The following is a 25,387-nucleotide window of genomic DNA, read 5'->3' as shown; positions in this document are numbered from 1 at the left end:
ACAGAGAGAGAGAGACAGAGAGAAAGAGACAGAGAGAAAGAGACAGAGAGAAAGAGACAGAGAGAAAGAGACAGAGAGAGAGACAGAGAGAGAGACAGAGACAGAGACAGAGAGAGAGACAGAGAGAGAGAGAGAGAGAGAGAGAGAGAGAGACAGCCTGGAGTTGAGGCATAATGTGATTGGGGGCACTTATGTGAGGCATCATTTGAATTGGGGGCATTACTGTGGAATAATAGGAATTAGGGGTACTTATATGTAAATGTGAATTGGGGGCATTTAAGTGAGGCATAATGTGATTGGGGACACTTATGTGAGGCATAATTTGAATTGGCATTACTGTGGCATAATAGGAATTGGGGCACTTACATGTGGTATAATATGAGCTGAGGCATTACTTTGGCATAATGTGAACAGGGGGCACAACTATTTGGCATAATATTAACTGAGGTCACTATTCTGTGGCATAATATGAATTAAGGGTACTATTATGTGGCATAAGATGAATTGGGGACACATCTATGTGGCATAATATGAATTGGGTGCACTACTGTGTGGCATAATATGATTTGGGGGCACTACTGTGGCATAATATGATTTCTGGGCACTATTGTGGCATAATATGAATTTATGGCATACCTAGCTCTGCTAGATTTTTCCGGCACACAGATAGAAAAAGGTTGCCAACCCCTGTCCTATACAAAGGGAGGCGTCAGCCATCTGTGTTTGTCTGACACTAATTAAACTTGCTTTATCTTATATAACTTGTACAATAATATATTGTTTTCTATTGCCGAACTCATTTTCTTGCACTACACTATACTTTTATGTTTTTGAAATATTTACTTGTTTTAAATGCTATGTGACACCAGGTGATACATTTATGGCATTATGGGTAACAGGAGCATACAATGGTTGTTGCTGCTATACTTTGTCCAAGAAACACTGCAATAATGAGACGTTTCAGGATGGAGAGTGCCATTCCTCAATTTTAATTATGTTTTTTTTATGTAATAAACCTTTAATGATTGAAAAACATTGTTACAGACTATATAAAATGTTTTCAGTGATTTCAGCTGTAGTTTGCAAATGTATACTTCAAGTAGAATATGTAACTAGGTTCACACAACGAGAACATTAAAATTGTACCAGAAATTACTCTATGCTTTGTCTTCCATAGAATGATACACTTTACATTTTCATGTGGACTCCCTTTTCGTGTTGCTTTGTAATTCATAGACGTTTTTATTTAACAAGTATCTTTTCATCTGCATCTCTTCTGTAAATGTTTGAACTTCTTCTTCTTCAAAAAAAAAGTTTTTAGAAACTCCAGGTCATCATACCACCAAAAGGAAGGATGATCCAACATTTGATAAAGGGGTACATTAACATCACGCCCTATAAGTATGGGTGCTGGTGGTGTAAGATAATAGTCAATCCCTGACTATGAAATTTTTTTTATCTTGGTGTTTATCTGGAAAATAAATGCTGACCTGAGTAACAAGCTTCTAATGTAAAAGTTGTAAAATAATAATATCTCTCAAGGGTGGAACTTTCATTACATTGTGCATTTGAGAATGTATTGAGGGTAGAGTAGAATTACCAAACCTTTTGTTTTTGATGTTTACGAGGCCTGAAAACCTGTGAATAATTGCAAAATATATTTGAGTATATGACTTTTTTTATGGTTTGACCCTCTTGCAAATAATCTATAGTCGCATGTCTTCTGCTATAATCCAGGCATTGTATCTACATCTGTGGGTACTCTTTAGGCCTTTGTCATTATAAGAAATGATGGGAACTATCAGGTAACTAAGATAGAATAAGTGTTGAACCAGACACTTCTGTTACATGTAAAATATTGTACTACACAACAAAATTAATTAAATATTTTCTCCTAAAGTCCTTCTTTTGATTTCAGTTGTTTGCCAACATTAAATTTGATTACTCCTGGGAAACATTTCTCAATAAAGATGTGTCAGCTTACAATCTTGAGAGAAACAAAATACCTTTGTTTTTCGGAAGGGGGGCAATGAATAAATCCTCCCCCTTTTGTAGTTGCACTCAAATGAATCAGATGTACGTAGGCTTTATAATAAATGTTATTTTCTCTCTTGCCTTATTGATGAGTAAGGTTTCAAGATTCCTCTAACCCAGCGGTTCCCAAAGTGTGCACCGCGACGCTGTCACAGGGGTGCCGCGGGCAAGCCATAGAAAAAACAAAGTGCAGCTGCGTGAGAGAGGAGGATGCTGGGTCCCGGCGCTGCGCGGATTGGTAAATTTTTGTATTTCTTTGTTTTTTCTATGGCTGGCATTCGGCAGAGGGGGCAGAGGAGGGGGACAGCGTGAGAGAGGGCAGAAGAAGGGGACAGCGTGAAAGAGGGCAGAGGAGGGGGACAGCGTGAGAGAGGGCAGAGGAGGGGGACAGCGTGAGAGAGGGCAGAGGAGGGGGACAGCGTGAGAGAGGGCAGAGGAGGGGGACAGCGTGAGAGAGGGCAGAGGAGGGGGACAGCGTGAGAGAGGGCAGAGGAGGGGGACAGCGTGAGAGAGGGCAGAGGAGGGGGACAGCGTGAGAGAGGGCAGAGGAGGGGGACAGCGTGAGAGAGGGCAGAGGAGGGGGACAGCGTGAGAGAGGGCAGAGGAGGGGGACAGCGTGAGAGAGGGCAGAGGGGGACAGCGTGAGAGAGGGCAGAGGAGGGGGACAGCGTGAGAGAGGGCAGAGGAGGGGGACAGCGTGTCTGGAGGCAGAGTCTCTGGATGCAGAGGGGGCATTTTTGCATACAACTAAATAAATATTTCTGTCCTGACCTAAATACTTCTAAAACAGGACTGCTCAGTAATTATTTTGGAGGGGTGCCTTGAAAAAATTATGGAGACTCTAAGGGTACTGCAAAAGTTTGGGAACCACTGCTCTAACCTGTTTATCCTGGTCTTGGAGAACTTAAGTGATCCTACATGGGGATTCCCCTTGCGCACCCATCCTTTAAATAGTTCCTCAAAATAAAAGAAGGGGAAACAGGACCCAAATCCTGGCACTTTACTCTTATTATTAATAAGTGGTCATAAAAGTAGATTATATAAAGTAGGTTATATAAGGTAGCTCCTTCTATGCCCCTATCAATTTACCTGTCTCATCCCCATCATTTTTCCCAATAGACTCACAGAATACCTGGCCTTTAAAATTCTCCAGGTGCTGTAGCAGTATTAGCAGAGACCCTGGGAGTTTGAGTACCACACACAACAATGATTGTGGTAGTGGCTGGCTCTTTTTAATTTACTTTATATTTTTTTTGTAAAAGGAATTTATGTACTTCTCTACAACATTTAAAAAATGCTCAGCAAACGATATAAATATACATATATATATTTTAGTCAACATGTGTTAGGTTTTCTTACCTTGACTACAGTATCTCTAATAGACTCCAATGGAACAGTGCCCCAGAGGTCCAATTATAATGGGAAGTGGTGGAATACTTAATTAACTTTATCAAAAAATTCAGACACCTTGTACTTCTTTCAAATATACAACCTTGGCATGGACTTAAATCACAAATACCAGAGAGACTAAAAGATAAATTTATTATTCATGGTTAAAAATGGATCAGTAAGATATATACAGATATCTTTTCATAATGTAAGCATTTCATAATAACTCTGACAAGTATGAACTACTGATTAATGCTAAATGACAAACCATAGGAAGAAAAATCAGCTGCCAATACTGTAGAATTTACAGAAACTCTATACTAGAAATTTCTGATGCTTTCAACACCCAGGTTGCAGACATGAAGGGAAATGATTTTACACTGGACTGAATTCAAACACTACCCAGCTCACTCCCACTCACTTCAGTCATGTAAAAAAAACATATGTATTGGAAGAAGCACCAAAGCATTTTCATTCTTATTTAAAATCCAAAGCTGTAGGGAACAACAAATTGAACAAACTATTTTTGGTATAAAAGTTAATTGTCATTAGTTTAATTGTAGAGTGCAATCACGGACCGCTGCACAACAAAGCTTTTTATGGACAGTGCTGTAGGCTGCATATCTTTACACAGCAAAGTCACATATGCAGGACACCAGAGGGAGATGTAACGTGACAATGACAGCTGATTAAAGATTACCCTAATCATCTGAATCCTCTTCTTCTTGATTCCTTTTCTGTCACAGAGAAAACAAACACACACAGACATTATAATGATGTAGTCACATTTATAGTAAAGCATTGTTTTTTTTTTAAAACAACAGTGTTTGTATTTTAGAATAAAAGAATACATTTCTATCTTATATCCAGATTCAGAACAAAAGATTGAAGCAATATATACAGTTGATCTTTTTTTCTTAGGCAAAAGCTGAATTGCTTTAGCCTGATTGTTTGAATGACTACATGAAATTACAGGTCATGCCCTCTAATGTGCAGCCACATGAGCAGTTCATGCTGTAGAGTGCTGCAGTAGTGACATATTTAATGGGGAGGTCAAACAAAAATGTACTGCAGAGAAATGGAAGTAAAAAATAAAAAAAAGAGAAAACCTCTCACGTATAGTAATTCTATTTTAAGTATAGCTCCTTACATTTACATATTTCAATCTACAAATGAAGGGAATGTTTTAAGTGCTGTGATATTCTGGATAACACATATGACATTAATATATTTTGATCCTACGGCTGCTACTTAAATAAGTTACTAACATTTGGATAGAGGAATCTCAACATTAAATACCGCTGCCTTTCAGGGACAAAACCAATTGTATATCACTGATATGAGAATAATTTGGTTTTATGACGATCTCATAAACATAACACTACCGACAGTATAACTGTCAGAGAGACCTTCACTGCTGACATGGCACAATGCCCAAGGCATAAAATGTATAGAGGAGAAGTCAGAAAATGCTGCTTCTATTGAGCGGTTAGTTATGCATAAGAAACAAATCTATCAAGTACAGTTGCCTCTATACATAATTTCATTCTGCGTGCACGGTTTACAATCACTGAATTCCCTGTATGTTTTCATCCTATTCACTTCCCTTTTATTGATCTCATCCTACTATCGGTTTCTGTCGATTGATACTCTAGCATCTTCTCCATCAAAATATTATAATGTACTTTATCAGCTTTGATTCTTATTACTCTTTATTCCACTTTTGGGTGGTCTTAATATTTAGCTGTGTATTATTAGGAAATAAGACACTCCAAAAGAATAGATTTCTGGGTAATAAAATGTACATGGCCTTAGAGTCGATTTCTATTACTCTTCAAATGCTGACCACAACAGCCTATATTGCACTGAAGTTGGTAATGAAAACCAAAATAGGCTTTCTGCAGGTAAATATTCTGTCAGAACAAGCCTATGTCACGCTCTAAAGGCCTAGGCCCAGTAGATGAGGTACTGGCTCACGGTGCTGGTATGTAAAAGGAATTACCCAAAACTCACTTCTCCTTTTCAAGTAGTTAATTTGCATATTAACTTTATGGAGTCCATACCTCCAAATAGTGTCAATTCTTGGACTCTGAAAGGAACGTGGCCTATCAGATAGAAGGCAGGACTTTCTGGGAATGTGGTTTGGAAGATCAGGGCAGAGTTTGGGAAGATTGTGGATGGAGGTTTTGCTTTTTAAAATACTGGGAGTTATGAATGCATTTCTTAACAATATTCCCAAGTCTTTTCAGTGTTTTAGTGCAGTTATATTATTAGGAGACAGAACTATGTTACTCTTCGTTTCTTCTCCATGTACACCTATTTGCATACTCTACACTTCTGTATTTGCGGCTTAGTAAATATGCAAATGTAAAGTGCAAAGCAAGAAGTGAAAAAGGCAGTAAGTAAAAACATGCACAGTGCCATTAAAATCTGGTTGACAAAATAGGGCCACATCTGACAGGAACTCTCTGGTTGGAAGTACCAATGGGCATGGCCCGCTGTCAGATGTGAGAAATTGCAATGTAATCATTCACAAAGAGACATTTATGAGTCCCTTTCCCTTTATATCTACGCTACTTACTCTTCATGCTATTCTGTATCACATTATGTATGTAGGTTCATACAGAAACAGCATTTTAAAATACAGAATTAATATTCCCAGTTGTGAAGTACTGCATTATACTGGCGCAATACATATAAATGTTAACAATAATTCATGGGTTGGTGTAATGAGACCAGTTTGCCAGCCACCACTGCAGAACTCAACTGTATTCAATCAACTGAAGAACAAAGATTAAGATTTTTATTTTTAAACTTTATTTAGTCACCTATTACAACATTTGACGGGGACAGACAAGATTTTAATAATGCAATTGCGTTACTTAAATTATTAAACATATAACATATATAATATATACAAGCAAAATTACACAAAATATAAATATCTTGTCAGTCTAGAACAGTGTTGGCTAACCTGTGACACTCCAGGGGTTGTGAAACTACAAGTCCCAGCATACCCTTCCAGCAATAAGCTGCTATATATTGGCAAAGCATGCTGGGATTTGTAGTTTCATAAACACCTGGAGTGTCACAGGTTAGCCAACACTGGTCTAGAAAGTTGGAAATAAAGTGTGCAGATCCAGTTTTAAATAATAAAGTACAAAGAACTAGACAGAGCAACTACAAAGTAAAAAAAAAAAAAAAAAATAAGGTGTCAGGGTGGTTTTCCGCCTTGGAATGGAGGTGGGGTATGGGAAAAAAAAAAAAAGGGTGAGGGGGTTGGGGCACCACATACAGGGGATTAAACTGAGAAAGGAAGGTGAATGTGAAAATATGAGGCATGTGGTTGCCATACTTTATTGAATGATTTAGTGGTATTCTGAAGAATAATGGTCCATTTTACATATATGCAAAATTCTATTGATTACTATTTGCATTGACGAGGCAGTAGTTTGTTTGAAATCAGCAGCTACTTGGCAGTTGTGACGATATGCCTAAACATCTTGTTCTGGTGATTTGTGGCTAACAGGATCTCAACCAGGAGGAGAAAGAAACTGGGGAGAGTGGAACATTGAGGTGTAGCAGGATGGATGCAAAATTTATAAGCTCCAGCCAGAATGAAGCTAGTTTGGGATACTGGCACCACATCTGGAGAAATGAAACGTCTGTTAAGCAACCTCTCCAGCATGCATGGACGGACCCGCCATCTGGCACTTCTGGCAAATGCCAGAAGGGCCGATGGCTAGGTGGGCCGGGCCGCATGCCCGCCGAGCAGCAGCAGCACCCTGATGTCCCTGATGATTACTTGCATAGGCGGCACGTCAGCAAGATGCTGCTGCTCGGGATCGGATCTAACAAGGTAAGTGTCTGTGTGGCTATAGTGTGTGTGTGTGTGTGTTTGTGTGGCTATAGTGTGCACGTGTGGCCCCATGTTGCATTAGTGTGCGTGTGTGTTTGGCCATGTTAATATAGTGTGCGCACGCAGTATTTTAATATAGCATGCGTGTGTGTGTAGTATTTTAATGTAATATGTGAGGGAAGGGAGGATCTTAATATAGTGTGGAAGGTAGGCTATTTAATGGTGGAGTGTAGGTGGGGGCTAATTATTTAAGGTGAGGTGAAGGAACCTTTAATTTAATGCTGGGGTGGTTTAGGTTTCTTTCCTGCTGGAACTGAGGTGGGCTTGTGTACTTTAAATACCAGAGCTGATTTTTAGTCCCAGTCCGGCCCTGCCAGCATATGCTAGTTCTATAAGGATAAATTGTATTCAGTTTGGTGGGGACTAGGTACCAGCGATACAGGAGTTTATATGCATTATCTTTTACTTTTAAGCAGATAGAGCTCGAGGAAGTATTTGTTCTCATCTCTTCCCAGTCCTCAATGTCCAGCGTCTCCCACAGATCCCGCTCCCAAACACGTTCATGTGAGTATTTCATACTGGTATCTGTGGACTTGAGTCCACAGTAGAAAAGGCTACCGATATGGGCTAATTTTTTTTTCTACAATTATTTATAAATGTTCTTTAAAAACACTAAATAAAAACAAAAATATCAATAATAATATAACAATCAGTACCGTCCTATACAGATGGATTATGAATCAAATAAATGCTTACTCACCAATTTAAGAAAATCAATAAGCTTATGTGCATCTTCACCAGTAGAAAGATCAACAAAATCCTTTGGCAAACGGTAACTCAAGTAGGGGCTAGGCTGGACTGTGACCTCACTAGTTGTATAGCGGAAAGTAGGGCAATCCTGGAAAATGTACCATCATTTAATATCATGTTATTAAATACATTTTAGCACATACATTTCTTATGTGAAAGAAAACAAAATCAGACTTCAAATGAACTATGTGCTATCAACAGTATATAGTGCTAGGAATGTAGATGATCCACAGTAAAGAATTCTTATGTGCAAATGAAAAATGACCAGTAATGGAGTTCTAATATCAAATAGGGCAAAAAAAAAACAATATATTGCTATTGCATTCTCCTCCTGTTCTTCTAAAGTGTCCCTCCTGTCTAATGTATAGATATATAGATAAACTCCATTAGCCCCAAAGAGAGTCTGCTTGGCTCCAATGTTTATAATAATATCCAGCATGCATATTACTTATTTTTATATTTATTAGTGCCTTGCAGGGTTTATATCTGTGTTTGGTAAACTGTAGCTTATACATTTTGTATCTGAAAGCCTGCTGAAGCGAGTATATATACATTAAAAAAAAAAGTTAGGCAGTATACTAGTAGTAGATGTTAAAATTAGTATAGAATATAGACATATTAATTTCCAGATGTGTCGTGAAGACACGTGCATTACCAACCAGCCATGTATCCAGCTATGTCAAGTGCAATTGTTTTTATTTAAAGACAGCTATAAATTCAACCACATCATCACTGTAATGCTCTCCAGTGTTAACAATATTCCTTTAAATCCACAATGCCTTAGCGCCTACTCCCTCTATATGATTTGTAATAAAAAGTTTGTGCATTGATTTCAGAATTGAAACTTTTGTTTTCAAGTGTGCCAATCGAGTTCAAAAGTTAGTTTTAGCTTAAGTTTAACCTTTTTTATAGCATAAGTCCTAAGTAGCATATAATTATATAGAACACATTTATTCTAATTATTTTTTGTTCTTAAAACAATACACTAGCAGTGTAAGAGGTTTGATTGATTAGCACTGCAGTGGGACCCCAACACCTGGTTTCTTGTCTGTGGGTTAGATTGTAAAAGTATAATTTATATGGTGGAGCTACAGCTACCTTCTACAGTCCTTGCCCTGCTCATTGTCTTGCCACTGTCCACTGCTTTAGAAGAGAACTGTTGACAGCATTACCAATAATTAAACAATAATACCAAATATTGAAAGATAAAATAAACAAATATTTCCACATAGCAGAAGATGCACAAGGTTAATGTAACTGAAACCAAGAATATCAATTACTTACTGGGTGATGCAAATTTAACGATGAATACATTAAATTAGTCGAGTGCATATCATTCTGCAACTAATATAAAATGTGAGGACCAGGATAAGGATCCCCATTTTTTACCTGATCTACAGCTTCCTCGTCTCCTGGATTTCTACCTTTCATTAGTTCTTCCCAAGTGAACAGCAAAGAGTCTGTTACTTCTCCAAATGGATTAAAATCAATCAGCCATATTTTACCCTAAAAACATAGACTGTTTTACGCAAGATAATTAAAGCATCATCACAATCCTGCAGTGCAGGTACATCTATGGATAGCGCAAGTGCAATACTGAGAAGCAATAAAGTGGGTGAAGAAAATCTAAAATGTCAACCTTACCAAAGATCTGTTCCACTATTAAGGACAACTAGACACAAAACACATTAATGATATAAAAAGGAGGACCAGCTGAAAAAAAATGTGTGTGTGCGTCATGTTAATATTTCTGGATGTATTTACACATCGTTATCTAAAATGTTACTCTACTGTAAAACACAAACCAATAGCATAATCTCACTGCTGTAAAGGAAAAAAGTATGTCACATTTTTTAGAGCCTTCCAAGTTATGGAATTAAAATAGATGTTCATTCTATACATTAATTTTTTCATTTATCAGAGTCATATCAGCCTGAGATTATCACCATATTGTAGTATGTTCGCTTTTATAGTGCACTTCTTGTAAAACACTTAATTTACCAATTGTGAAACCTTCTAAATGACTCTACATTTTACTTGCAACAATAGCACGTTTGTGGGTTTACAGATACGCTAAAAAGAGTTGTACATTGTTCATTCAGTATTCTGATAAACAGAGCAGACAAAGATACATTACATTTATCCTAAAATTTTAACTAATATTTTTTTTCCTTGCTAATGTTATCCTCATTTATAAATAAACAGAGACAAAACTATAGTGGTTACAGGGGGTGCGATTGCTATGGGCTTGTCCTCTGAGCTACTTGTGGAAGACAGCAGGAACTTGCATTCCCCAACCGTTCCCCTTCAACACTTACCATGCTGCCTCCATCTCCCCATTGTGCCCATAGAACTATCACCACCAATAATAAGGGTTCAGCTGCCGCAACAGCTGTCAAGGGACACAACTGGGGGTCAGCACCCACAGACCTGGGACTGTCGCAGAGACTGACTCAGTGCCGCATAACTACATAGGGATCCCCTGATCAAGCAGCAACACAGAGGATTTCTGCACTCCTCACTCGACTGGCTACAACTGACAGCTTGAAAAGCCCACATTCTCCCCTGCTCCACAGATATAGACATTGTCCACAAAAAGTGCAATAAATTATCTTGCACTGTAACTCAATCTTGGACTCCTAGACAAGCTACAGAAATACCCACAGGCAAAAAGAGGAACAAATACTCACCATATTGTAGTACCTGTCAGAGACACAAGAGGGGCATCCCACAAACTCACCAACACAGACCTCTACAGGTGAATGCATGTTCCCCTTTGCACCCCTATGAGCAGAACTTTCTAATCTGCTTTCATAACAGAAAGAAAACAAAGCAGCTGTGGACTAACCCTTCAGCAAAATAGTAATTCCAGATGACACTCACCCCCCATAAAAAAAAAAAGCCCTATAAATAGGCTTGTTCTGTACGTCCACAAACCAGACACTAAAGGGAGCAACAGCACCACCTAATAGCCAAGTGTGGAAAAACAGCACTAAAATCAAGCAGGCTCTGCCACCAATAAGAAAGTAGTTTCAAACCTGAACAATCAAGTTTATTAAAAAACTAATTAAAAAGTCAAAGTCTGACTTAATGCCTTAAGTCATAGGTGCTCAAACTCAGTCCTCAATAGCTACTAAAAGGTCATGTTTTTAAGATTTCTGTCTGTAGAAGCAGGTGGGATTATTACTGACCCAGAAAAATAGATTAATTCAACTGTGCATGATTAAAGCAATCCAACAAAAATATGAACTGTTGGTGGCTCTTGAGGACTGAGCTTGGGCACCTCTGCCTTAACTCATCTGGATAACTTCTCAGAGTTCCGTCAAAACTACAAGAATATACAACCACCATATAAAATACCATCAATAGAACACCCTCTCTCAACAATACAGTCGGAAACAATACTGCCACACAAATAACCCACCACTTTTCCCACCAAGAAAAACAGGACCTGCAATATTCCCTTCCAGCCTCCCCACAAGGATATTCAGAATCTGTTAGGGATTCAGAAGGGACCCCCCTCAACAAATGGGTGACAATCTCAACCTACAGGCTATAATCTCCAAACGCACATTAGACTTGTAGAAAATGTCTAACCAAATCAAACACTTCCAAGCTGAAACTGGGAGAGATCTGCAATACCTAAACAGAGAACATGAGATTATCAAGGAGAAAAACTGTGAAAAGAGGAACAAACTTCCCATAAGAAACATACTTGAAATGGATGACTTTAGTGAACGCGAACCTTATCTTCTAAAACTACTAGTCCCTTCTCTAACTAACAAACATATCTACATAGAAAGAGCACACAGGGTTCTTCACCTCAATCTCATTGATACAGACCCCCCTAGAGGCATTATTTTAAATCTACTAACCAAAGAGAAGATCATGGCTACAAGCAGAAGCACCGACCACATTCTCTTTAAAGGGTCAAATTCCAAAACTTTCAAGATCTGGCTCCAACAACTATTGCAAAAAGGAGAGACCTGAGAGAAATTACCCTCACCCTGAGCAATCAAGGATATAAATATAGATGGGGCTCTCCCATTTTACTGATTGTGGAGATCGGAGGATGTCAACACAAGATAAGGAATGTAGACAAAGGCAGGATCATGCTCTGGAAGCTCAACTTCCATTCCCTATATAGCCCTTGCTCCAGCAGATGCAAACTCAGCTTCCTAACCAGCTGTGACAATTCTTTTACAACTTTTTCTGCTGATTAGCTAAAAACTGGGAAGCATAGTAAAGTAACATAAACTCCCTAGCTACCTTACCTAACTTACCCATCACACCAATATCAGGCAGGATATGCCCATGGCCATCCAAAAGCTCTGCACTCTAACTAGGGCAACCTCAGATGTTAAGGTCATCTTGCATGACCAAAGGGGTCTCCCTCCTGGAAATCAAAATATGTCCCAGCACGTTTTAGGAATTCTCTATGTAATGATCATTTGACCATTTAGAGGTCCCAGAAGCCCTCAATGTTCATTCCTAAAATAAATAATATGTTTTGTAAACTCTTAGGGCATAATGAAAGCAACGTGCGTTTCTTTTAAAATGCACATAAATCGGCTCTGCGCACTCCCGAATTCAACAAGGAACGGATCTGTAGATACGTGCGCTGATGAATTCAGGTCTGAAGTGCTCTACTACACAAGGCACCGCAGGATACGTCCAATGCCTAAGTGGATTATAAATTCGCAAAAGGACGCACAGAAAAAAAAATAGAATGTCACCATTACAGGTATTAATGATAAAATAGTAAAAAAAAACAACAAGTTTTTATTATTGCCATTAAATACATTACTATGTTCTTAATGCCTACTGAACATAAAATACATTTTTGAAGTTGCTTCTGTTCACAAACACGTTATAGCGTGCATACAAGACTGTCATCACTAGTACTCCGGACTAGCCCTGTAGCTGAAGCAAGAGACAGAGCAGAAAAACAAGTAACTTTGCAATGCCCAGAGCTTGAATCAGATGTGGTTTCTTGCGCTTGAGTTTTGCACACCCTTACTGTAAACGGACTACGGAAAAAACATCCCTTCCCCACCCTGTTTATTTCCCGGAATTGTAGGCTGCAGAAAGTGTTCTTTATGCTTGAAAACGGAGCGAACATGGCTGTATTTACTGGCGTATGGTCCGGTTGTTGGGTGTGCGGAAAGTGATTTTGTGTAAGATCCACTCCAAATTGGTAGATACGTGCCTTGATGAATCAGGCCCTTAGTTCCAAGTTTTCCAGAAATCTTTCAACAGTTTTATCCTATTATTAATGTTATAAATGGTCTTTTATGGCTCACACATTATTGTTGTACCAGACAAAAATTGCCTCATACCAGACCAACCTGTACCCCCCAAAATATCATCTATCAACTTTAAATTTCAGTGTACAAATAAGCTATCAAGCACTTGTGTGCTACATGAAAAAACAGCCAGTATTTAACTTATGTGCAAAATAATAAACTCATTAGTACCCCTTGCATTGCAACATGGTTTTGTCCAGAACACTTGAGTAAGAAAACTTACTCAATTAAGTTCCAAACTGTGATAGATTCCAGGATTTATTAATTTAAATTGAAATTCCACCTAACGGTGACCACTTACATACCATATTTCTGGTTTTCTTCTGTGTTTAACCAAAGTCTTCATAACATCTATTTTAATGTCTTCGGACATGAGGAATATAATTTTGCCCAATCAGCTATTTCCAAGGGCAACACAACTAAACAACTCTGCCTAGATGTTTGAAAGACTATGGTGAGAAACAGAAATAAAGCTGAAAAGATCAATGCATATAGCAAAAGTCAAAGGATGGCATTTAAAAAAAAAACAATAAAATTGTCTGAAGGTGATGCATCCCCCATGAAAATATTTTACACCTCTATAATACATCAGTAGCTTTAGCCTGGAACTAGAGTCACTGAATCAATAATGACATAGAGGCGCTCTAACCTGTTTTTTGTTTTTTCTTTAATTACGGATTAGCCAGTCTGTGTCATGGTCCGAAACTCAATTTAAGTGTTATTTTTACATTACTTCCTCAGCTTTCTGGGTTTCCTGATAATACAGACCTGACACCAAAATGAAGTTTTGGATGCATCACTGTTTGCTTACTGATATCTGATAAGGGAATGTAAAGAGTTCTAGCACTATCTTTTGAGTTGGAGAGTGGGGAGTTATTAGATGGAGGGAGCTTTGAATTAATCACAGGACAAGAAATTTGTTATCTAAAAGATCAAATAGAATAATGAAATTTGTGTGGCTGATAATCTTAGAGAAGGTATGGTAAGGTGTATAAAACATAATTTTCTGCACACTGCTTTTAAAAAATTCCAAATGGTGTTAGAGGCCAATAATTTGTGATGAGAGACGCAGGTGAAAGATAAATATATGAAAAGATATCTCCACTAGTGTGTGCTTGAATGTATTTTCTTGATCGGTAGATAAACCAGCCTGTATTTAATATATACATATATGAAAAAAAAGAAGAAAAAAAAAGAAGAATGTATCCTCACCATACAACATTCCTCATAATATATAAATGTAAATATACTAGGAAGATATTAAGCATATTACAAGGTTATAAAAGTATTGAAACATTTTTACATTTAAATTTAAAAAAACAAACAAAAACCAAGCATTATTTTGCTAGTTAATTTACCTTTCTAAAAAAATTAATTAAAAATAATTAAGCTAAACCAGCACGGACGCCCAATAATTTACAGCTAAATAACTACCAAATGGTTTTTAATCCCTAATTACCTCTCTATAGGTCTGTAACAGTATTTGGCATCCCATTTAAAGTATGATAGTACAGCACTATAGAATATTTTGGAGCTACAGAAATAAAATATGATATCAATAAAACTAGTTACTATGTAATCTCAAAATATATTCCCATGGTAATAATTTGTTTACCAAGTAAAATATGCCCTTTCATCTAGAGATTTATCTAGGAGCCGTTTTTTCACACTAGTTTAGGAGAGATACATATCACTTACCTCACAGTCTTTGTATATGTCAAAAACAACTAGAAGACAAAAACAAAAGATCTGTTAAAATGTACAGTACCTGTGATATACATAGAACTAATATTAGAAACTGTTTATTTCCTACCAGTTGGGAAATATTTAGCGGATTTCTATGTTCCACTTACAGAAAACTGCATGGATAAGTTTAACATTTATGATATGCACTCTTTACAATGCAATGTAGGCATATAAACCTATTTAAGAATTATTGAGAATGCAAATGAAAAATAAACTGTTCACCACAAACAGGGTCCTTTACTGTAAGGGGGTATTAACCTGTGGCATTCCTTTCCACAAGAGGTGGCGATGGCAAACGCACCAACAGTTTAAAACTGATAGGATATCTTTCTTACACAAAATGGTATTTGTACCTCTGTAGTTGGTAATGGGATTGATTTATCTAGGGAATGTATCAGACTGTTGGGGACAAGAAGGATTTTTCTTCCTCTTGCAAGGCTAAATTGCAACAGGGTTTACCAAGTTTGTGAGGTGTCTCACTCTGGTCCAACTTCCTGGACCAGTGTTGTTTTTCAACTTTACTAAATATGTAGTCTACTTATATATCCCAATGTTGGTGAATGAAGAAGGAACAGTACATGCATATATTTTCGGTCAATGAGTAAAATCTAAGCCATGTACATGACAGCTGGGGTTGAAGAAGATAACTAGAGGTGGGATCTGTTTCAGTGAATGATGGTATATGTTGGGTCTTTTACCAAGGAAAGCAGGCAGTTATTTACTGCAAGCCTCTCAAAGTTGAATTTGAAGCAATAAGCTCATATGTGTGCCAAGAACTATGGCTTCCCAACCAGGAAAACACAGCCAACAACCAGGCAAGTATGAGGAACACATGAGAAGAAAGTAGTAAAAGAGGCAGTAGATGCAAAAAAAAAATATATAGAATACTTAGAATAATTACGCAAGTAATTTTCCATTCATTTAATTTTAAATTGGTATAAAGAGGCAACTTTCAGCATGTAAGGAAGCTTCTAGTAATGCACAGACATTGATATTTTATGTGAGTTTTATGATTGCACTATGCCCAGGTTTATAATACAGTACATAAGCTAGTTAGCGATTCACTAGTAGCAATAAAACTATGTTGGAAGTACATAACAAGAAAAGCGTTAGTAGAAAATACCATAATCAGTAATCTAAACACATCTGTATGTAAACAGAAACAATATTTCCTTTGTATTCATTTGCTTGACAAATTACTTCAAAGAGGACTTCAAGTAACCCTGGCCGCACACTTTATAAACCCATCAATCCATTTTTTAGTATGTATGTAGATGGCCAAATCGTTGGATAATGAGATCTTTTAGGTAGACATTTTCATCCAAAATTGATGAGATTGAGATTATTGAACTATGTAATTATGCAATTAAGATATAATGATCCCAGAACTCTCCATACACTGTGCATATACTGTAAATTTTCTTTCTGCTCTGTCAGATCAAAATTATAATGTGAGAACCAATTTTTTGATTTACAGTCCAATTAAAAATGATCAAATTGAAAACAAATGGACTGTAATATGTGTGCTTCAATTGTATATTGATGTAGTTGTACCAAAACAAATTATTAATTCTGAAACAGATAAAAACCTAGATGCTGCCTAACTGCTATGATACTGCAGTACAATGACCATAAATCGCCATGTATGTGGCCCAGAAATAAGCGTGATGTCAAATAATGATCATGCTGAAATCGTTCTGTACATTATCAGCAATAACAGTGGATGACCAAGATTGCCCTATGTGTAGGCGCATCATTAAACTGTTCTAATGTTCCCAAACTGAAGCTGGAAGTGATCCAAGCACTCAGCCCAAGTGTTGAACGGACAGATATCATTCACCTGCGCCACCCATTTGGACAGTGATCCTGTCACGTAATCCAAGCAGCAAAATTGGCCCGTGTGTGGCCACCTTAGAAATTTAAGTGTAAACAGCTCATCACAGTGTCACTGGATGCTGTTAACTTCTTGTAAGAAGTTTGAAATTACCTACTTACAGTCTTCGTCCAGGAAGTTGTACTGAATGTGATCTTTGAAGAAATCCTGTATTGATCTGCGGATGTCTTCTTTTTGCTTACAGACGTGATCATAATATTGTGTATAATCTCTCTGTGATATACCTAGAATAATTAAGACCATATTATGATCAAGGATGGATATGGTATAATTCAGGTGATCAATACAGACATTAAGTTTCCCAAATGCACTAAATTCCACAGAACAGCTCTTACAACAAATAACATGATTACATGAAAATTAGCATTTATAATAATATAATTTATATATAATACAAAAAGATGACTTTTGATTCAGAACTGCTGTTCGCGATATACATTTTGCTGTGTAAAAAAACAAATCTGATTTGATTATATTTATTGCTTAGTTATCTTAATGGTGCAATTTTAGTATATTAAATAGCATCTTCTTATTTCATCATCGTCATTTATTTATATAGCGCCAACATATTCCGTAGCGCTTTACATTTGGGGACAAACATAGTAAACTAATAAACAAACTGGGTAAAACGACAAAGAGGTGAAAAGGCCCTGCTGGCAAGCTTACAATCTATTGGACAATGGGAGTTTGACACATGAGGTTAAGTCTACATTTTGTATTTCTGCCCAGCCAGACTGCAAAGTTAAAAGTGACTCATAAGCTAAATGATCCTGTCACACAACAATGTTAGTCAAGGGGTAGTTGTCTTATGTGAAATTGTGTAATGGGTGGTAATAGGGTAATGTAGTGAGGTTAAGATGGTGGGTGAGGAATATTTTAAGCTTGTCTGAAGAGGTGGGTTTTCAGAGAACATTTGAAAGTTTGTAGGCCAGAGTAGAGTCTTATTGTGCAAGGGAGAGAATTCCATAGAGTGGGTGTCGCCCGAAAAAAAGTCCTGTAACCGGAAATGTGAGGATGTAATGAGTGTGGATGAGAGACGCAGATCTAGTGCAGAACGGAGTTGGCGAGTTGGGAAATATTTTGAGACAAGAGTGAGAAATATTTTACCTTAGTAAAATATTATGACATAAGTTGTAGTGCAGCTTTAAATTTTAGTCAAAAGTAAAGTTAGTTAAATAATAACACATGTTTTGGTTAATCAAAATGTAATTCTGCAAAACTCAGAGGAAAAGTTCATATTTGAGTCATCAGAATAGGCAAGATTGTGATGATATACTGACAGGAAAATGCAAATGCTAACTACAGGTACTGCTTGTCAGTTGTCAAAAGTCTGACTAAAATATTATTCATAGTGCAAAGACATCATCAGTCTTAGTCTAAGCCAGTGAATTTTATAAATGCATGTCAGATGTGTCACTTGAAAAGAATTTCACACCAGGATGCTGAATAATGTAGTTTTAACAACACAACCTTTGCTCTTTAAAAATGTGCAGTGTCAGTAGGAGCAGCATCAGGCAAATAAGCCAGCTATCTGTGTGTGAAGACACTGCTAACTGGCTGTTCTGAGGTATATTCAAGAAAGCCTCTAAACCCATAGCAAAGAGAAGGTTGTTCCAATAAGGTATTTTTTTTTTGTTTAACAGTGAGCAATCCTCCCTGAGCTCGCCTTAGTAATTCTGCATTATAGTTTGACAAGTACACCGCCCCAATATGGTATCATGCAAGGACGTGGGTTAAGGTGGCATATGACGCTACATTATGGCATATAAACTGTATGACAGTATGTGAGGCTATATTGATGCATATAGACTATAGTGGATAAGGGTATATGGTGGCACGAGGAGATATTTGGATATGAAGTACACCATACTTCTTATGGCATACCACAAGCATTAAATATTTACTCTATACTTAAAACACCAGAGTCTGCAGTGCTTGCTATCTATTTACTTTTATTATGCATTTACAACATTTATATCGCAATTTTTTTTCATGATGGCTATTTTGGCTGTGTGACACATTTTTAACCCATAACAAATGCAAGATGAATAAAAAGACACATGCTCAACTGTGGCGTTAATTCCAGCATTCACACTAATATATTCCTGAACTTCATATTTTGTCATTTATCTTCATTTTATATCTCATATACAACTTCAGAAAGTCTGTTTTAAAAGCCAAATTAGGTATAGGCAGACTTTATAATGTGTTTTTGACTATACTATATTCAAAGTAAAAGCAAAGAAATAAAACTTGGAACCAACACTACAACCTATATGTATAACATGTATCGGACAAAAAGGATCTGATGCAGCAGATTTAGATAACGTCTCCTCCACTATGTAAGAGGACTACATGACATTCATATCAGAATACAGATGGCTTTAATTGATAGGACAAGCTAAAGGTGGCTGTAAGTTTCTAAAAACTAACTTATATAAACTATTCATGCAAACACTATTTGCACACTGTTAGCCAAATCTTACCTATAAGTTTGTTCTCTTTAACAAAACATCTAAACTCTGCGCCCGGGATCAATTCACACCATTTTCTAAGAACAAGCTGAAAAAGAAAATAATCTCAATAACTTTAGTCAATTCATTAGACAGTTTTTAGCATATGAGTTCAGTACAATCATTATGTTGTTAGGGATGAGCGACGGTCAGCATTTACTCCTAAAAGTGGACCACTGTAACGCTTCGGTCCCACAAGTAGTACCTGTCCCGTTACCCGCATTTCATTTATCTGGAAACTGCCATGTTCCAGCATCAGACTAACTTCATTCATTCATTTAGCTATATTCAGACCTGTGCAGGTGCAAGCCTATTGCACTTCAGGATCTCCTCCCTCTTTTTCATTGGCTAAGCACTTCTGGAGCACTATTTAAACCTCCTGGATTCACCTGTCTGACGCCTGTTCTTCAAGCTCACTTCCTGTAGCCTGTGGTTCTGGTTCCTGTTCTCCTCGTCGTTTGCCTGTGTTCCAGTCTGCTCTCAGTCTCCTGCTGTGTTGCACTATTGCTGCTCCAGCACTGCTACTACCATCTCCAGTGTACTTCATCGCGACAGCTTCAGTTCTCTCATTGCTACCACTCAGAGCTGCTACTACACCTGTGACTCATCAGCTGTTACTACGGGTTACCTCCGTTACTTCAGTTTGCTCTCAGTCTCTTGCTGTGTTGAACTATTGCTGCTCTAGTACTTCTATACCATCTCTGATGAACTTCATCGTGACAGCTCCAGTTCTCTAACCGCTATCACTGTGAGCCGCAACTGCACTCACTAGCTGTTCCCTCTCTGCTACCTCTGCCTTCCCGCGTGTGCTCAGCATACTCAAGTGCTGTACTCCCGCTGTTCCAGTATCTCTACTAATCACCATTGGATACACCATTGTGACAGCCTCTGCTTTTCCTCGTTGTACCACAGGACATCTATTCTCCTTGTGCCTCATTTGTTTCTACCCATGTTACCTGGCTCCTCCACACCGTTCTGCTGTTCACCCACTCACAGGACCGCGACCTGCAGGTTTGGTGCCGCTAAATCCATACCTCCTTGCGTGGGTTCCTGGTGAAAACCACCTGCCTGTTAGACTCTGCGCCTGTGGGTGGGCTAAGCCATGTCCAGCAGAGCATAGGGATCAATTTCCCATAAGCCAACCGTGACAACCACTAACTGATGGGATGAATTTTCCAAAAGAGGATTAGGTACGAGTAATACCCCATTCATACTGCACCAAATTCCCGGGTTTTTGCCGGGGCGAGCTCAAACGACCCGGGTCTTGGTGCAGTATGAATGGTACAAGTCAAAAATCCTGGGTCTTCAACCCGGGATTTATAGAGGGGTAATTCCCGGGTCGGACCCGGGTTGCCTGCACTATGAATGGTGCAACCGCACAGAAAACAAGCTGATTGGCTGTCTGCCTGTCTCTGGAGGATGATGTCATCGGTGGGAGTCCGTGGAAGATTCGAGAAGGAGTTTAGGAGAAATGGTGGATGGTGGAGTGCAGATCAAGCTGAAGCAGAATCGGAGTTTGTTGGAGAAAATTGCTTTTATTTCACTGAAAAAGTTTGTATTAACAGCAATTATGACATCACCATTTTTCAGCCAATGAAAACTGCTCTGGTGAGGACTCCCACAAATTGCCAGGGCACAGACTTGTGCAGTATGAATGGGGTCAACCCGGGAAATTCCCGGGTCCGAGGTGCAGTAAGAATGGTGTTTCTGAGCTGGGACGCTCCGAGCCCCGGCAAAAACCCGGGATATTACCGGGGCGGCAGTATGAAAGCGGTATTATATTATTTAGGAAGAAAAAAACTTAATAGGAACAAAACGGCAAAGGTCATCAAATTGTAATTCATTTAAGAAAAGGGTCTAATGAATTAAATTGTTTGATTAATAAACTGTGTAAATTGTCAGTTAGTACAAGCAGTCAAGAGGACTGTCGAGGTGTTTCCACCCAGTTGATCATGGGAGAATTCTTGTCTTTTACAATCTCTCTATCCAGAGCTAAACATTATTCCTAAGGGTGCACATACATTTACAGATCACTCCTAAAATCTATTATAAAACAGACTGACACCACAGAAAATGGTTCCAGTTTGGAGCATTCCTAAGTCACAAGTAGAAAAAAACAGAAAACAAACTAGCTTCCTGAGGCGATCTCTAATGGGGAACACTGTATGAAAGTAGTGTTTGTACATAGCAAAGAGATATTGTACAATTCCACATCTTTACATGTTTTTGCCCTAAGTCGTGGGAAACTGCTAAAGTGGACTTGTCACCTGTACAAAGTCATTTTCTAGGCTGAATAATATTAATGAGAATAGACCTTTTCATTTACTAGGAACTGGTGACATTACTTGGACACAAAAAGTCTCAAACCTCATAAAACTTCAGTGAATTGATAGGCTGACTATTGGTTCAAAACACAAAAATGACAGCATCCCCTTTGTGTAGGTGATGTAAAATTTCAGAAAAAAACTATAAAATAAAGTCAAATTAAAATGAATGAATGGGAAAACAAAAACTATCTATCTTCTAATCCCTTTATTACCAAAAAGTAAAACTACAATATTGGGTAGAAATGGAGCATTGGTGAACTAGCAGCGATTGTGTGGCTTCAGGAAGTAGATATTAATATTATCAGTAATCATGTTGATAACTGCAATATTTTGTAGTTCATCAATATTACACACAGTGGAAGAAAACATTATTCTAACTAGTATGTGCTATTTACCTCATACTTTACACTGGGATCAGGAGAATCATCTGTACAGTGAATAAACCTGTAAAAGACATTTCCACATGTAAGAGAATTATAGTGTTATCAGAAAGAAAATACTGCAAAATAGAGGCCATATAAATTACAAGGAATTGGAACTCTTAGCTGCAGGTCATGTACCCCTGCTGTATGCTGAGCAGATGTTTAAAGTAAAACAGGTTGAGACTGCTAGGTTGTATCACAAAATGAAGACAATGGTAATACATATTTCTGATTGGTAAATAACAATGTTTAATGTTCAAAGAAACCCTATGTTTCATCATTTACACATTTTGTCCCATGTATTAGATATATTTTAAATTCTCTAATAAAACAATGAGAAGATATAGGAAGGACTGCAAAGCTACATTCTTAAAGGGTAATATCCAAATAAGACTTTTCAAATGGGAAATATACCATGGTAACCATTTGAGTCAATGTCCAATCCCTACGTTTTTAGAGAATGACACAGAACATTCATCTGCAGACACTGTACAAGTGTTCTCAATCCACAGTATGTTGTCCAGGTGAACATTAGGAAGTGCTGTAGAGATAGCCTCACTAAAACAATAAAACAGTAGAGAGATTTCCAGCTGCATTCCCTAGAGACAATAAACAGAAATGCAGACTAGACTCCTGAGAAATGACATTTATTATGAGTAAAGTGAATCAACGGAACGAAAAACTGAAATCAACAGACGAAAAAGAAGTCTATTCTAATTTGTAGTGGCTCATTTGCAAATTTGCTTGTGCAAACGGTTTTATTCCCATATAGTCTAATGTCTATAGTTTAAAATTCAATACATGAAACTAAATATATGGTTACTCCCTAACAGCTACACCATCTGCTAAATAAATGCAATTTCTGAATAAGAATAATGCGAATAATTACAAGGAGGAAGAAGAATGTATTTAATATAGCTCTCTCAGTAACATTAGAGACAAAGGAATTGCCACAAAAACCCATCCATGATGTTAAAAAGGCCATATGCTTAACTATTTACATTAAGGTGCAACAACTATAACAAATGAACACATCAATAGTTTTTCAAAACCTTCCTTAAGGAAATTATTAATATTATGATGCTTACAATGATATTATTTTCAAATATTACTTTTCTAGCTTGACTAATGATATGGGGCTCATACTCACAACTTTAACTGCAATGTGATCATTTTTAATTAGGTTATACAATTGCTGCTATGGTTTGTGGTACAAGACTAATCTAAAATGATGTGATCTAAGGAATTGTTCAGAATTACATTTTCAAATTTGATAACTGCAATCACCCAGTATTTTAAAACGATTGTATAAGTATGTGTAACCATAATTAAAGGATTCTTTTTTCTGTGTGCGCTAAAAAACATAAGTATGTCATAATTACATTATTCTGTGTGTGTACAAAGCATACAATAAAAAGATATTTTATAAATAAGATGGTTTCATTAAAATTTGTAAAATTGTTAAATTGCTGTATGTGGGTGGCTTATTTCAGATGAAAAAAGCCCAAACATTTGCTGTCAAGACATGTATTTATAGGATCCTTTTATAAGAGAAAAACTGCAAATAGAGTCAAAACAAGCTGACAGACGGGCAATAGTACAAGGTTATGTTAAGTGCTTTTAAATGAACAGTCCATGAAACAAAGTGAGATTAACTATCAGCATGTGCAGATCACAAAATGTACATGTATAAAATGGTCTAGGAGACGGGTATGATGTATGGTACATCTCTTCCCTCTCATTCGGCTATTAATCACTTCCTACTTCGTGCCAACGCAACCCAGTTGACAAAAAATATTCTAAAAAAATGGAATTCACAAACTCCAAATAAAATGTGACTAATAATTCATAAGATATTAAATAACTGTCATTATTGAATGATATACTCCACAAAATCATATTTTTATAGATAGTACTTGGCAACATAAAAATGTATTGTCATGATTTAGTGATTTCTGCCCAGTGTTCGCCCCAGCACTTATTTCCCTGGTGCTCCACCCGGCTGTTTTTACTTGCCACCCAGCTCTTGGAGCCCAACAGAGTCCTATTATAATAGAATAAACCATTTTTTATAACTGGCACTATGTGAGCACTACAGCCAACAGCATGCGTTAGACCACTGACCACCAGTCTGACCAGTACTGGCAAGTGTGGGCAATAACCTCCAACATTTTTCATTATTATTGCAAAGAGTAACGCTGCTCCCACCAGGCTGATTCTTAATACCACCTGGCTGGCAACATGTTCTGGGGAGAACACTGGATTTCATAGTTTGTGTATGCATATAAATACTTGTATACATGTATTTGTTATAAATACATTAACCATTTTACTTTGGATTTCTTTTAAGCGAATCAAACCAGGAAAGATGTATATTAGAAAAGTGTTCAAATAACAAGCTAAATATATTTTATATGGCTTTTTTACTGAGTAAATTAAGGGTATTCTCATCCCTTGAGTGTATTTTGTTCTTAAGTTATTGCTTGTCCAGTGGAGAACTGCTCTTTAAACGGACTCTCTCACTAAAACTGTAATGTATACATTAATGAATGGAGGCTAAACTTATGTCCCTTTTGCATAACATTTAATCTGTAAGGCTAAATACACACTGCAGGTATTTTAAGACAATGATCGGCCCAATCACCCGATACACGACCGCTCGGAAACATATCACGTTAGTGTGTATGCTCATACGATGCACGACAATTGTTCCAAAGTGCAGATTGTCATTTCATTTGGTTGGTCGTACTGACCTGCCCCTGCTGTAATAGGCCAAAATTGGGGCATAAAAATGCAATTTGTGTGGCCATGCCGCCAGGACGGAGCCCCTTCCGGGAGATCTGGCTGCCAAAGTTAGCAAGTATGAGTATATATATCCCCAAGTATATTTTTTGCTATGAAAAAGCCTACAAATGACACTGGTCTACATTAGGAGTAATGTAGACCAGTGTGCATGTTTTTATTAACATGTTAAAGTGTAACTGTAGTTTAGGATAATTCCAGGACACCTGTAGTGGCCCCTGCACTCTCCCAATTTTATCTTCTCTACCAATTAGTTTTGAGCTGTCCAATTAGGTTTAGGAGAGT

The 25,387-nt window shown here is 37.5% G+C and overlaps 1 protein-coding gene across 2 annotated transcripts in view; it reads right to left on the bottom strand.

Moving 5' to 3' along the window:
* Positions 1-3,557: 3,557 nt before the first annotated feature.
* Positions 3,558-25,387, bottom strand: part of CDC123 (cell division cycle 123) — a 54,389-nt gene continuing 32,559 nt past the window's right edge. For both annotated transcript variants that reach the window (XM_075208645.1, XM_075208644.1), the window contains exons 7-13: positions 22,274-22,322; positions 19,525-19,600; positions 17,140-17,262; positions 15,097-15,125; positions 9,482-9,598; positions 8,043-8,180; positions 3,558-4,160 (exon numbers count right to left, since the gene is read on the bottom strand). In XM_075208645.1, coding sequence (XP_075064746.1) covers positions 4,125-4,160; positions 8,043-8,180; positions 9,482-9,598; positions 15,097-15,125; positions 17,140-17,262; positions 19,525-19,600; positions 22,274-22,322 — 568 coding nt within the window. In that variant the 3' untranslated portion in view covers positions 3,558-4,124. The remainder of the gene's footprint in view (positions 4,161-8,042; positions 8,181-9,481; positions 9,599-15,096; positions 15,126-17,139; positions 17,263-19,524; positions 19,601-22,273; positions 22,323-25,387) is intronic.

Source organism: Mixophyes fleayi, chromosome 4 (genome assembly GCF_038048845.1).
Source record: "Mixophyes fleayi isolate aMixFle1 chromosome 4, aMixFle1.hap1, whole genome shotgun sequence".
In the NCBI taxonomy this organism is placed as follows: Eukaryota; Metazoa; Chordata; class Amphibia; order Anura; family Limnodynastidae; genus Mixophyes; species Mixophyes fleayi.
The sequence above is the reverse complement of the archived record's forward strand: the minus strand, read 5'-3'. Positions and strand labels throughout refer to the sequence as shown.